This window comes from Emys orbicularis, chromosome 9 (genome assembly GCF_028017835.1).
Source record: "Emys orbicularis isolate rEmyOrb1 chromosome 9, rEmyOrb1.hap1, whole genome shotgun sequence".
Taxonomy (NCBI): Eukaryota; Metazoa; Chordata; order Testudines; family Emydidae; genus Emys; species Emys orbicularis.
The window spans coordinates 68,009,566-68,023,713 of NC_088691.1; the positions used below are offsets into that span (position 1 = coordinate 68,009,566).

The 14,148-nt window shown below is 43.6% G+C and overlaps 1 protein-coding gene across 1 annotated transcript in view; it reads right to left on the reverse strand.

Annotated features, from left to right (window-relative positions):
• The window catches only part of EPHA4 (EPH receptor A4), a 131,768-nt gene that overhangs the window by 48,678 nt on the left and 68,942 nt on the right, over window positions 1-14,148 (reverse strand). The window contains exon 5 of the mRNA XM_065410526.1: window positions 6,860-7,198. Coding sequence (XP_065266598.1) covers window positions 6,860-7,198 — 339 coding nt within the window. The remainder of the gene's footprint in view (window positions 1-6,859; window positions 7,199-14,148) is intronic.

Genomic DNA, 14,148 nt, shown 5'->3' on the forward strand with positions numbered 1-14,148 from the left:
ACAGATCTCACGAATCAGTTGATTTTATTTTCATATGGACATAAACATTATATGAACAGTTACAGTTTGTGGCAAGCAGGGATGTGAATCTACCCTGCACTATCCTGCCATACACTAACTGTCCATGGGGACTCTGCTGCCGTGCACTAACTGTTTGCTTTGTAAAAGGAGTAGATTAAAGTGCCCTAAGGCATGTTAATGCTCATTGGCAGGGTCCACATGGACAGTTGGTGCATGGCAGGATAGTGCAGGGTAGATTCACACCCAGGCTTGCTGGAAACTATGGCCTTGGCTACACTTGCGGATTCACAGCGCTGCCACGGCAGCGCTGTGAAACGCGAGTGTAGTCGCGCCGCCAGCGCTGCGAGAGCTCTCTCGCAGCGCTGCAAGTACTCCACCTCTCCGAGGGGAGAGTACTTTTTTCACACCCCTGAGCGCAGCAAGTGCAGCGCTGTGAATTGCCAGTGTAGCCAAGGCCTATATGTTTTTGTAGGCAAGCCCTAAGTGTGTCCATGTGGTTGCTGCTGCTTCTTTTAATTCGTGCAAATTAACAACCTCTTTAAATATATCTCTATATTTCGATGTAGAGCAATTCTTTATGGCTGAGTTATGAATACCTGGGGGGGGGGGCGGGGTTTCAAATGGAAACACTGACAGACCCTTAGTTTTAGTGGCATTGGTATTCAAATGGAAAACACTAACAAGCCCTTAGCTTAAGTGGCATTGGCAGGTTTTGCTCCAAGTATGGGAATCAAACTAAGGGCCATATCACGCTCTTGATCTCTGCATGCAACTTCTATTGTTGTCAATGTATGCAGTGTACACTGTCTGAGGGCACAATATATCCATGGATCCTTATTTGCTTTTGCACAGGCTAAATCAGACTGGCAGAACATAGGACCCTATATGCATTTTCTGTGCTGTGTGGTGCAATGTGTGTGGAATGCTAATCAACGTCTGAAAGGAAAGACTGGCTTTGAAAGAAGTTACTCCAAAAGATGGAATAAGAATTTGTTCCTCTATCATAAAATCCTGTAGAGATGGTGAGTCATTTGGAAGCAAACAAACCACCCTGACCTCTTCGATTTTCCAAAAATTCTAGTTGTTTAAATAAGGCTCCTTCCAAGGGATCATTTAGATTTTTCTTTGTTTTAATAATTGTGCCTCAATAAGGAAACGGAGAAAAAAAAAAGAGTGTCAGCCTCTTCCTTCCCCACATTCAGCTTGAATATCTAGAATGGATATGGATACCACAGTTTGATAAAATCATTACCACTGAAATGAGGCCCCAAGGAATACTCAACTCATTTGGGTCCATGCTGCAGTGGAAGGTGTCCAGCCCAAGCACTGATGACTCTATGGCTTAGATAGTTACTACATAAAATGGAAGGCAAATAATGGCAGGGTTCTGTATGATGCTGAGGGACCAAGGGAGCATGTGAGGGGGGAGGGGAGAAGGTAGAAAGACTGGAGCATGATCTGCCACAGTTCTCTGCCTCTGAGATGAAACATCTTTGAGACAAGCAAATAGACAGCTAGACAGACTGGGGGAAGGGAGGGAGGGAAGGCAGAGATGGACAGAAAGTCTGAGATATTCACAAGATCCTTTCTTGACTCTGATCACCAGCACTTTTTAAAACATCCACAGTCTGGTGTGATGAGGGAAAAGACCAGGTCTGCTTATTTATACAGTATTTCTGTCCTAATTGGTATATCCTGTATTCATCTAACTGCCATGGTCCACTTAAGGAGAAACTGAGCCGAAGGTAACCTAACAAGGTAACAAATCACCAGGCGACCTGTTTATGTCTATTCATAAACATCAGCCATGTAATTGCTTCGAGAAAAGGACCGAAAAGAGAGCCTTGTCCCCCATAAATTGAAACCGAAAAAGGAGGGAGGAAGGAAAGCAGCATAATGATCTTCTAGTTTGAATCTCATCTGAAGTTTGTTTGTTCCTGTTGACCCTCATTCCACATGAACTGCTTCAGCCTCAATGCAGAACACTGCCCTCACCACGCTATGCGGCCATACACACAGATAGAGGAATATTCCCAGTGAACTGGGCTGTCAGGTTTGAGACCTAAACAGCTTAGGCTGTATTCTAATAAAAATATAAACTGTACTATGCCCCCCTCCATGAAACAAAGGCTTCCTGCTTGCCATGAAAGCTCTTTATTGAGAGATTTACTTTTAATTTTGAACAGCTTCGCAGCATTATCCTCTGGGAAAAAATAAGGCTCTGAGATTTGTGTGTCATTCAGTCAACCTCCTGGTAGAGTTTCCAAGTCAAAGAGAGCCTCTTTTGGCACAGTACGAGAATGGTGTCCCTGCAGCTCTTCCACAAATGCTTTCACTTCACTTTTAGATGATGGACTAATTGTGATTTTATTTGGTCATGAACATAGACAGCAAGCCAAATTCGCCACAGGTGCTAGAAAACATTGATTACAGTCATTTGTTGTGCTCGTTGCAATAATGATACTGCCAGTAGGTTTCAACAACATCCCATTTCATGTTTTGCTTCTTTAAAATATATCTATATTTCCAAGTTTAAATGAGGGGAAGTGTCCTGTGTGTCAGTTTCCCAGGTATTAAAAAAAGTATCATTTTATAACCAATGTGCAGAAAGCTGAGCTGAATTCTGCTGCCAAAATTCTTAAAATGTCACCACGTTGAAGTTTTATTTTGAACATTAAAGAGAGATTTTCAATTGGTTTGAGACCAGAAATTTAGTCTTAAAAGGAAACAGGATCTTTTAAGGAAGCAGGATCTAGGACTAGTACATTTTCCAATATATTTCTCTCCTCCCTCCCCCCGCAAAAAAAAAAATCAATGACAAAAGTTGTGTTTATTTTCATATAAACATTTTCCTGCAGCACTTGAAAACTGAGAAGGGCTGCTAACTAAAAACAATATATATAGACAGAAGTGAATAGCCTAGTTCAAGGTCTCAGCTGAGTTGAGTAAAATGGCAAAAGCAAACACAAAGCACCTGTGCCCTTCAACTGTACCTCTTCTGTAGCTGCAGTACCTATCTTCAAGCTCATATCACGTACAGTAATAAATATACTGATTTCCCAGTGCCTTCCATCTGCCCCCACATGCTCCCTCCTAAAGAGGCTCACACATACAGATCATTTTTATATCAACATTTAAAAATCTACTCTGAGATTTCAAGAAATTGCACATTTTGTAGTTAGTAATGAAACATTTTCTGAGAATGGCATATCCAAATCATAGAATATCAGGGTTGGAAGGGACCTCAGGAAGTCATCTAGTCCACCCCCCCTGCTCAAAGCAGGACCAATCCCCAACTATTTTTTTTTTTGTACCCCAGATCCCTAAATGGCCCCCTCAAGGATTGAACTCACAACCTTGGGTTTAACACGCCAACGTGCAAACCACTGAGCTATCCCTCTCCCCAAGTCAGTATTGCGTTGGCTGGGAATCAAACCCACGTCAACTGCTTGGAAAGCAGCTATGCTCACCACTATACCACTAACAAATCAACGAATCCCCTTAGCAGATACTTGCACACTTAACACGCAGCCCCCCGCCCGCCCCACTCCCCAGATTCTGCTCACTCACTTAATAGACTCAGGGCCATATGCAGTCACAGAGTGTTTGCTTGAGTGAGGACCTCAGGATTTGACCCTAGAGGGCTGCTCACGTGAGTAAAGAATCATGTTCATGGAGTGCATCTATTTTTTTCTTCTGTCAAGTGTTGGAATGTCTTAGGATACATAGCAAAAAATTTGTAAGGTGTTTTAAATTCTTTCAGTTTTAACAGCTAAAGTTGGCAAAACAGCTTTTTTATTGTAGATCAGTGGTCCTCAACCTTTTTGTGGCCAGTAGCACATTCATCTTTTCAGAAGAGTGTGGCGGGCGCCAACAATTTTTCAAGGCTTATTTTGTATTTGTACTTTAAATAATACGAAAAACATCATATTTAATATTACATAATATATGAATCCAGAGAGAAGAGAGAAGCCAGAGAGATGCCGCGAGGACAGAGAACACCGGCGCCTGCAGCCCCGGAGTACTCTGTCCCCAGCAGGCGCGGGGCCCCGGCTTCTCTCCCCTGCTGGGCACTAGGCAGGCCCCGCGCCTGCCGGGGACAGAGAACACCGGCGCCCGCAGCCTGCAGCCCTGGAGTTCTCTGTCCCTGGCAGGCACGGGGCCACGGCTTCTCTCTGGCTTAAGCCACGCTTCTCTCCAGCTTAAGCCGCGGCCCTGCGCCTGCCTGGGACCGAGAACACCGGCACCCGCAGCCTGCAGCCCCGGAGTTCTCTGTCCCCGGCAGGCGCAGGGCCGTGGCTTCTCTCCCCTGCTGGGCACTAGGCGGGTGCACATAAATGCCCCGGTGGGCGCCATGGCGCCCGCGGGCACCACGTTGGAGACCACCGTTGTAGGGGCTTGAGTCTAATCTAATTTATACTAGTGTAAATCGGGAGTAACTCCAGTGAAATCAAGGCAGTTACACTGGTGTAAAAATGGCGTGAGAGCAAAAACATGCCCTGTGGATGGATATATATATGGTTATATATTTAACCATGGCAGTGTCTCTTTATAATGAAATATTACAACAGAAAATTGCTGCCATAGGAATTTTAGTGCACTCCAGACTCCCATTTACAATGATTACATGAATAACTACTTGTAAAACCCAAGAGCCCAACCTTGCAAACCTTTATTCAACCAAGCAGTCCCACTGAAGTCAAGGGACTGTTTGCATATGTAAGGATTAACTCCTGGGAGGAAAGGTTTGTAGATTCGGGCCACAAGTTCTTGCTTTTCACATGGCTATCCTAGGACGTTATATGCCCAATGTGATGTGAAGTGCAGGGGGCGCAGTCTGGCACCTTTGAGTTCCTTTTCATTCACACTAGCATAGTTTTCCCTGGCCTCCTGAAGCATTTGATAGACTAATGGCAGGAAATATTGGCAAAAATACATTCCTCCTGATATGAAGAACTGTTACCCGTGGATAATAAACAAAATCAATTCTGGTTTGCATATTCAATCAGATTCCAGTTTGAATATTAAATCATAAGATGGCAGAATTTTTCACACAGTAGAGGGATCCCACTTAATTATTCATGCATACATGCATCCACTAACCCACACACATGCCAAAAAAATCAAAAGCGGTTTCTCTGCTAGGCATTCACTGCACAAAACACAAATCCCGCTGCAGTCCTCAACCTTGGTGTTTCATATTCTGTATGGAATGCTCTCCTGAAGCTCCCTCCTAAGATTCTCTCTGTTTTCTGCTAGTGCTGGCCAAATTAATAGTTTGCATTTTGACATCACAATTTAAGGGAATATCATCAGTTAAAAGGTTCTACAAAAAAACTACAGGACCAAATTTTCAAAGGAACCACGACTCTAAAATTGTATTTGTAATTTTGCCTGCATAATTAAGTGTATTTCTAACTGGTTAGATATTTATACAACAGTGTGCACACAAAACCATGATTCTGTACATAAATGGTAACTACGGACCCATTCCTAGAGGTGTTGGGTCCCTTTCACTTTAATGAGGGTTGATGCCATTTGGCACCTTGCTGGATCAGGTCATATATCTGAGGGTCTGGTAGCAGGATGTCTAGAGATCTGAGTTGTACAAATGCAAGTGCATATGTAAATAATTTTGCACACACACTGCCAGCGTGGAGGCTGTATTTGAAACTTTGTCTGTGTCTGAATAAAAACAGTTTTCATTAAATTAAAATTTAAAAACAGAATCTGAACTGAATACTGTAGTTCTCCTGCAGTCAAGCAAAGAGAACCAAAACCAAAAAGTGGAATGGAGTATAGTCTAAACAGAGATGAAACTTACAAATCAAGTTTCATTGTCTTGGCAGGATGACATGCAAAAAAGCAAACAAAATAGCATAAACGGTGAAAGGTTCATTTGATATTAAAAAACTATTTCAGTTTTGATAAACGGAAATGTTGTTAGTAACTTGGTTATGAAGATATTTAACAATGGGCCAGATTCTGCTTGCCATTTGTAAGTGTGCATAGTGTGTAGGAGAAGCATGCAAAGAGTCACTACCCCTGATCCTTGAATAGCCCCTGTAAGTGCCGGGCAAAGCTTAGGGAAGTCAGATTGCTCCCCCTGTAACTCCCATCCTAATCACTTCCACTTTTAGGGTCTCTCCCACAGGATGCAGAGAGAAGGCAGGGCCATAGCTCCACCCCCTTAGCACTACCCAATAATCTAAGGGTACGTCTATACTTACTTCCTGGTCCGGATGTAAGCGATCGATCTTCTGGGATCGATTTATCGCGTCTTGTCTAGATCCCGGATCGATCCCGGAAGTGCTTGCCGTCGACGCCGGTACTCCAGCTCAGCGAGAGGAGTACGCGGCATCGACGGGGGAGCCTGCCTGCAGCGTCTGGACCCGCGGTAAGTTCGGACTAAGGTACTTCGAATTCAGCTACGTTATTAACGTAGCTGAATTTGCGTACCTTAGTCCGAAGTGGGGGGTTAGTGTGGACCAGGCCTGAGACTGGAGACAGACCACTATCATGCACCAATAAAGTGCTGCAATGGGAAGGGGGCACTGCTGCTGCAGAATGCCTCCCAGTGTGGTGCAGATCTGCACTGCGCCCAGGGCAGGGCTGTACCTAAAAGTCCTAATCAAACCCTTCTGTTTTTCTGCCCACCGCTTACCTTTGAACATTAACATTACGCCACATAAATGATCCTGAAAATATGGATCCGGATCAGCGCTATATATTTTGGGTTCTCTTCATTAATTTGATTACGAAGACAGGAACTGAAGTCAGGGCATTTGCAAAAAGCAGAAGGGGGAGGAAGAGGAGGAGAGTGTGTTTAGAGGCCTACCTGCTTGGTTAGTCGTCACAGTGACTGAGACAGCCTGGTCCTGGCTGGGGTTTTGCTTGGACACCCCGTTCACTGCCCAGATTTCAAAGGTGTAGTTAGCGTGGGCCAGAAGGTCAGTAATAGAGACCTTGGTGGTTTTCAAGCCGTTCTGCTGGGGGCTGAAGTGCACACCGCTGCCACATGACCGACAGCGGTTGGGGTCGCCAGCTCCACATCTCTTGCACACCACGTTGTAGGAGATGTCGTCGCGCCCACCACTGTTCTGAGGGGCGCTCCACTCCAAGTTCACTGATGTCTCATTGACATTGGAAATCAGATTCAGGGGAGCGGACGGAGGGCCTAGAAAACAAAAATGCCTTATCTTAATAACACGTGAAAATATTCCTTCAGGGCATCTCAAAACTCTGTCTCTAGGATGGGCTGAGTGCCCCAGCTCCCACTGCAGTCAATGATAGTAGAGACTGTGCAGCATATCTCACTGTATTGGCCCCTTAATGAAGGTGAAAAATTAACTCGTTACTAAATAATAACCATACCCTGTGAGGAGCACAAAGCATTTTTCAGATATTAACCAAAGTTAACTCTTGATATTTTATCATAGGTTTTATCACAGATTTTATAATATTATTGATTTTTTTTAAGTCTCTTGTGATCTCCTGATGGTAGCATCAAACTCACAAACTTTTGTGCTTATTCAACATCACTGGAGTTCCCCATTACATATAATGGGAATAATGCCTAAGGTAGTCCTCGGTCTAGATGGCCACCATCTCCTTATATCTTTCACTCGTGGAAAGCTCCCGCTGTTACCAATTACACTGAAGCCAGTCTGAGACCCCTGCCTAGTAGCCAATGGACAGGTCTGCATTTTTATTTATGTATTTAAGGCAGGTGTCTCCCTCCACAGGCTCAAAAGTAACAGGAACATCAAAAAATTAAGTTTTAAATCACATGATTTTAAAGCCGACCTCATAATTTTTTTGAGGTCAGACTCATGATTTTGGAAAACTTAAGATTTGGCAAGAATAACTCAGAACACCCTTGTGTGTTAGGTAAAGGATTTTATACCCTAAGAAACACTTTACCAACCAGTGAAATGCAGCCACTTCTGGGGGATGGAACACAGTAGCTACTTAACGATGCACATGGACATTACAACAACTGAGAACAGGAAATAAGGAAGAATACCGTTTCTGATGCAAATGTAACTGCAGGGGGAATAAGGTAGGCAGAAAGTAAGAAAGAGAGTGGGTAACTGACTAGGATATTGAAGGCCCTTCTCTGAAGGACATGATCACATGTGCTTAACAGTCTCGGATTTACATTTTATGACCCCAAAAGATATTGGGGAGCAACACTTTTCTAGAAGATCACAATCTAAAATAGGACTTTTAGAGCTAGTCAAAAAATGGGGGAAAAGTTGGCAAGTTTTCCTGAAAATTCTCTCTCTCAAACTATGTTAGTTCATCAACATTTAGAAATTCAAAAAAATTCAACCATCTCTACAGGGAAACAGAGGGAGGCCAGGAAAAAAAAAAACCACAAAAATTCCATTCACCTTTTTCATGTTTTTTAAAAATTCATCAATTGTTTTAGAAAAACAATTGTTTTTGAAAAAACTGAAAAATTTCAGCCAATTTTGTGATGTGTAAAAAATAAATTAATCATAATATGACAGGTGGCAAAGAGATAGAAACACCCATCAGGCAATGGCCACAGACTAAATGAACAGAGCTGAAGTAGGATTATATTATTGACACTGCAAAGCAAATCAATTGTAGCAGAAGGTAACATTGAAGGGATTATGCAGTTTAAAGGATGGTAAAGGGACAGGTTTGATCTGCTTGCCCAGACTCAATAGGGATAAGAAGGCCTCAGCTTTGGAGCAGACTGTAGGGGCAGTATCCTCCGTTTAGGAAGGGGAAGATTGTTAGGGCCATGTCATATCCTCAGTCCACACTTGAAATGTCTCATGAAGCCAGAATGAGTTTTACATATAGAAAGGGGCCATCCAGTCCTGGGTCTTTAGCATGTGAGGCAGGTGGGTGAAGGAAAAAGATCACAGATACAGAGACCAGATCAATCTATTTATCTATCTAAGGTACCGAGATACTCCATCCCCCTAGTATCTGAGCGCCTCACACAGTAATAATTAAAGAGCAACCCCTCAGCTCCAGCCCAGCTTGTGAAACATTGCTTCTCTCTCAGAGCTAAACCTTCTACTTCTCGGCCTGAAAGGCAGTGGAACTGGTGAGGTCCAATGAGTAAGGTGGCCAGGCCACAGGAAGCCTCTGCAGAGGGTAGTCTGCACTCTTTGTTCACCACAGAACAGTGCTCCATGCAGGTTTTTATTTATAATTTCTTATTTGTACTATGGTAGCACCTAGAGGTCCCAGTTGAGATCAGGGCCTCAGCGCTTTAAGATCTGGACTGTACATATACACAGTAAGTGACAGCCTCTGCCATGACAAAGGGTAGAAAAAAGGAATAAGTATTATCTCCGTTTTACAGTGGGGAAACTGAGGCATAGCCACTCAAGTGAGGGTTACACAGGAAGTGTGCTGCAGAGTCAGAGACAGATTGATCCCAGACGACCTGGGTCCCAGTCCAATGCCTTAACCACAAAGCCATCCTTCCTCTCTGTAAAAGTTGATGTAAAATTCCATGAAGGGGGGTGTTTCAGAATCAAGCAAGGAAAAAGCATATCCAGTCGGTGTATAAGTATTCAGATCCACTAGTCAGAATAGCCCCTGAATGTAGTAAGGGTGAGGGCAGTGGTCCAGGACACCATTGTAGCCATGAGCTGCAGTAACAGCCACAGAACTACTCGTTGGACACTGAGCAATGGGCAAAGGGAGGATTCTCATTCACCCTCCAGAATCACAAAGCTCCTTTACACAAAGCCCATTTGCTCAAGCTACGCACACAGGGTGACAGTATTTGTCCCTCAGTATTTCTGTCTTGTGGGAAATTTTGCCGTTCCACCTTCCAGCAGTTTCATCATCACAAGAGAATTAAGAAGTTAAAATGTCTTTTGGAAAGTAAATAAAAAAGCATCCAGAAACAAACAGCAGCAGTACATCCCAATAAACTGAGGGCAATCAGACCCCATTCTCGCCTGCTAAGGGAGTTGAACACCAATGAAGATCAACGCATCCCAAAAAATGCTCAGTACCTCGCAGGACTAGCCCCTGGACCAACACAGCTCCTTACTTCGTGGAAATGCCGAAGTGTTTTAAAGTGAGACGTTTTCTACAGACTTGCCAGGACACTTACTATAACGCCACCACCTTTGAGAGCATCTGCCCAATCTTGTTTGCATGTCTGGAGAGCCGTGAGAAGGGCTGCCATTAAGGCGAGTCTAATTAGTGCTTTGCTGCTTAAAAGAAGACCAGCTTATAAAACACTTACTCTCAACAAGTAGTACCTTACTCTTCAAAAAGTCTCATTGACTTCAATGGGGGGCATTCATGAAGTAAGATACTGAATACGAGCAAGGTTTGTACAGTCTGGCCTATGATATACTTCAAATATCCTAAACAGCTGCATCTGGCTCAGACACTGCAGCAACTTTTGGGTTAAACCTAGAGTTACTCTGAAGTCCATTAAGGCATTACGACGCTTTTCCAAGGCTCTATGTCCAGTTTCACGTGGGAAAATGTGCCACAATGAATCAAGCGCCTCAGAAGCAAAAAGTCAGTAATTAGTATGTGGGACAGGGTATGGCAGTGTCTAAACAGAGAAGCAACGAAGCGGAAAACTAGGGAAGCAGATGCTTACAGGTCGCAGAGATGAGCACACCACCTCCAGCATGAAAAGGAAGATGCGGGGAAGTTACCAAATGATGATCTGACATTAAGGTGAGGGGAAAGGCAATTTCCTTTCCTCCTGAAGCATATTTGCTAATGGAGCTATAAGAATTAGGAGTGGGCAGAGTTTTCAGATTGACAAGTCCAGTTTCAGTCTGTTTTATAAAACACAGGACATTTTTCCTATCTCATCTGCGATCGACACATCCTTTGTTTCAGACATGCCTAGAGCTTCCTGTGCCAGGTCAGAAGAAAATACCCTTTACAATGACACAAGGGAAAATCCTTTCATGGATACAGAGGGCCTTAAAAAGAGTGAAGCCAGTGTTTTTCCACTGCAAAGCAAGTGGAGGGAGCAAACACGCTACTGGGATCACACAGGGAAACGGCATCTTCTCCAGGCCAGAGAGCTGCATGCATGGGGGTTCCCCTTCTGGGCCCTCATGGAGGAAGGTTTGGATATGGGACAGGAGGGGTTGGGGTGATGGCTCTGCGCCATGTTGCCAATTCTTGCGAAGTCTCGTCATTTATGGTGCTTTTCTAAAAGCCGCAGGTGCAGGAATCATAATAGTGCATGTTCCACAGACAAAGAGGGAAGGGAAGTTTTGAATTGTACTACTTCTTGGACCCCATAAATTCCACTTCACAACAGTCACTCTACATCAGTCTAACCCATGAGGTAACTTGAAGCAAACAGGGGACCTTGAGAGTAGCAGGAGAGGTATATTTCATCGCACTGCATTGTGTCTATCAATTTTCCAGAAAAGCATTAAAAAGCTCTCTGTTTAAAAAGAGTTTTTGTTTAATACAGAAATGATCTTTGTCAGATGACTAATGTTGTCCCTACCCTTGAACCACCTAACAACCAGAAGAGATGCCATTGTGTGCACGTGCCAAAATGGTTCTGTCAGAAAAAAGTGTTGCTCTGTGAGTGTGCTAAACCATTGCAAAAGGCAAGTGGTGCAAAGAACATTTCATGCAATTGGATCAATGTTCCTGCCACGGCTTCCTCACATAGGGATTGATTATGCCCAGTCCTTCATGAATGCACAAGGAAAAGGAAAGGCACCATGCCCCTTTTGGCTCAGGATCCTGGCACAATCACAGTCCTAGCACCCAAATGTACCAGGACTGTGCAAATCTAGCACTACTGCTGGCACAGGACTCCCCAAAAGGAGTAAAGAATGGGGCCACAACCCCATTACAGGACAGCAGAACAGTTCCTATGTGCATGGAGGAAAGTGAATACTACACTTTGTCAAAGGGTGGCGCTGTGACTGCAATCTTGGAAACACTATGCTGACCTGAGGTGTTCCCACCAAGGCAGTGTCTCTTAGTACTACCTACTACCATGACCTGTGACATACAGGCACAGTCTGGCACGTCACATAGACATACCTTCAGAGTCCCAACCTACCCTGTCTCCCTGCTGCTGTAAATCCCCCCTGACCTACATGGCCCGTAAAAGGCTTGAGAAATAATTAGCCCGGGTGCATTAGGGTTAGAAATTTGAATACATTGTTTTAGGTGATTGCATGTGAGCTCTTGCTACAACTAAGGTTTTAATACCAGGGATTTTACATATTGCATTTTTATTAGTGATCCGCCCAACAAGGTGTTTCTCTGAAAGCCTCCCTGGGTGTGTGCATACAGTAAATTCAATTATACCTTTCCACGACTGGACCCAGATAGACTTGTTTGGCATAGGAAATACTATTTTCACTAGACCAGATAATTTAGTCCAGCAACAATACGTGGTTAGAAGGTTTGGATTAAAGGACAGTGGAAGAAGAAAAGAAAGAAAGGATTCCAGCAAAGCAGCTCCTGAACCACTTTGTTGTTCTGCATAGTGAGACGCCGCAAAACGAGGAATTTATAGCATGGGTCTCAAGCCATCAAAGCCGCCTCAGCCTGACAGGATGTCAGCATTCCATCTTGAAACAACCAACATTCTGAAATTCTGGATGGTCTTTTAATGTGGATGGTACATGCTGGGGTGTTTTATCCAGTGATAACATATACCTTTTCTTACCAAGACTCCTGAAAGGTTTTCTCTTACACAAAAGCTATGGAGAGGGTTTATTTTTTCCCCTTTCTCTTTGGATTTACGCGGACAAAGCATTTAAGATAAAGTGTTTTCTTTTTAATGAACCTGAATAGTCATTATAGGATATCTTAGTAATGCTTTTTCTATTAGATAAAAAAAAAAAATCAATTCTAGGATCCAGCATGGGTTTAACATCCAGGGGGAAATATGCCTCTTATGCTTTTAAAGTGAATTTAGTGCTTGTGAGAGGTGCTAGATTGATAGCACTGACAACTAATGTCTATTTAGCCACAGAAGAGTAGCTGTGCAAGCTTGCCCCAACTGCCCTGCCATAGTGACTCAGCCCTGTTACTAGAGGGATCAGCACAAGAAGCTGGAGGGCGCGCCTTTCTCTGTACCAATTCAGTCCTTGGCCTCTCTGCTGAGGGTGTCTATAAGGGTACCTGTGTTGGTGGTTTTTGTGACTGTGACACTTTCCCATCAGGGACTACACTGATACCATCAGCAATCAGTTGGTAACAATTTCTGTTTACTACCAACCTGGGCTAAGATTTTGTTTACTATCTTGAAAGAGTGTGTGTGTAGGTGCAGTTCTATTAAAAAAGCAAACAGAAACCCACGCTCTCCACAGACCTGTTAATGGAGGTTTTCCAAATATACACCACACAACAAGGCCAGGCTTTATCTTAAACATCTGTTCGGTCGCTGACATTAGTGTCTTTAAAACAAGGCACTCTTTCTGTTAGTCACTTTTAAAAGAGGTGGGGATTCCTAACTGGACTACTAAATTACACAAGAGATTTTCCACTGACTTCAGTGGATTGTGGATCAGGCCCTAACAGAAGCTCGTCTTTCCAGTTTGACTCTTATCACACGATACAGTGTGAAATGAAAACCAGCTATTGCTGTGCAGAGCCTAAAACCCCAAAAGGCTGTATCCTGAAAGGTGCTGAGTGCCTCCTACGCAGAGAGCCTTCTGGGAGGTTACCAGGCACTGAGAGCACTCAGGCTCAGATTTTTAAAGGTATTTAGGTGCTTCTCTGCTCATTGTAGCATCTAACTGGTTGAGGAGCCTGTATCGCATTTTCAATGGGACTCAGTTTCTAGGTCTTTCTGAAAATGAGACTTGGGTGTTGCAGTGCTCAGTGTTGCAATGCTTAAATACCTTTACAAATCTGGGCCTAAGTACCTATTAACTACCTGAGTACCAGGCCTTCACTCATTGGAATTCAAATCCATTCATTCGCTGTGTATGTGTGTGTGTAAAAGAACATTTCTCCATCATGATACCTGTGCAGAATGTGCAATGGATAATTATTACTTTTGAATGGGTTCTCACACAGCATTCAGTCTACTTCTGCTTTGTAGCATGAGGCCCAAAGGAAGCTATAACTCACTGGCAATTCCCACCAAACATTAGGAAGCCTCATACA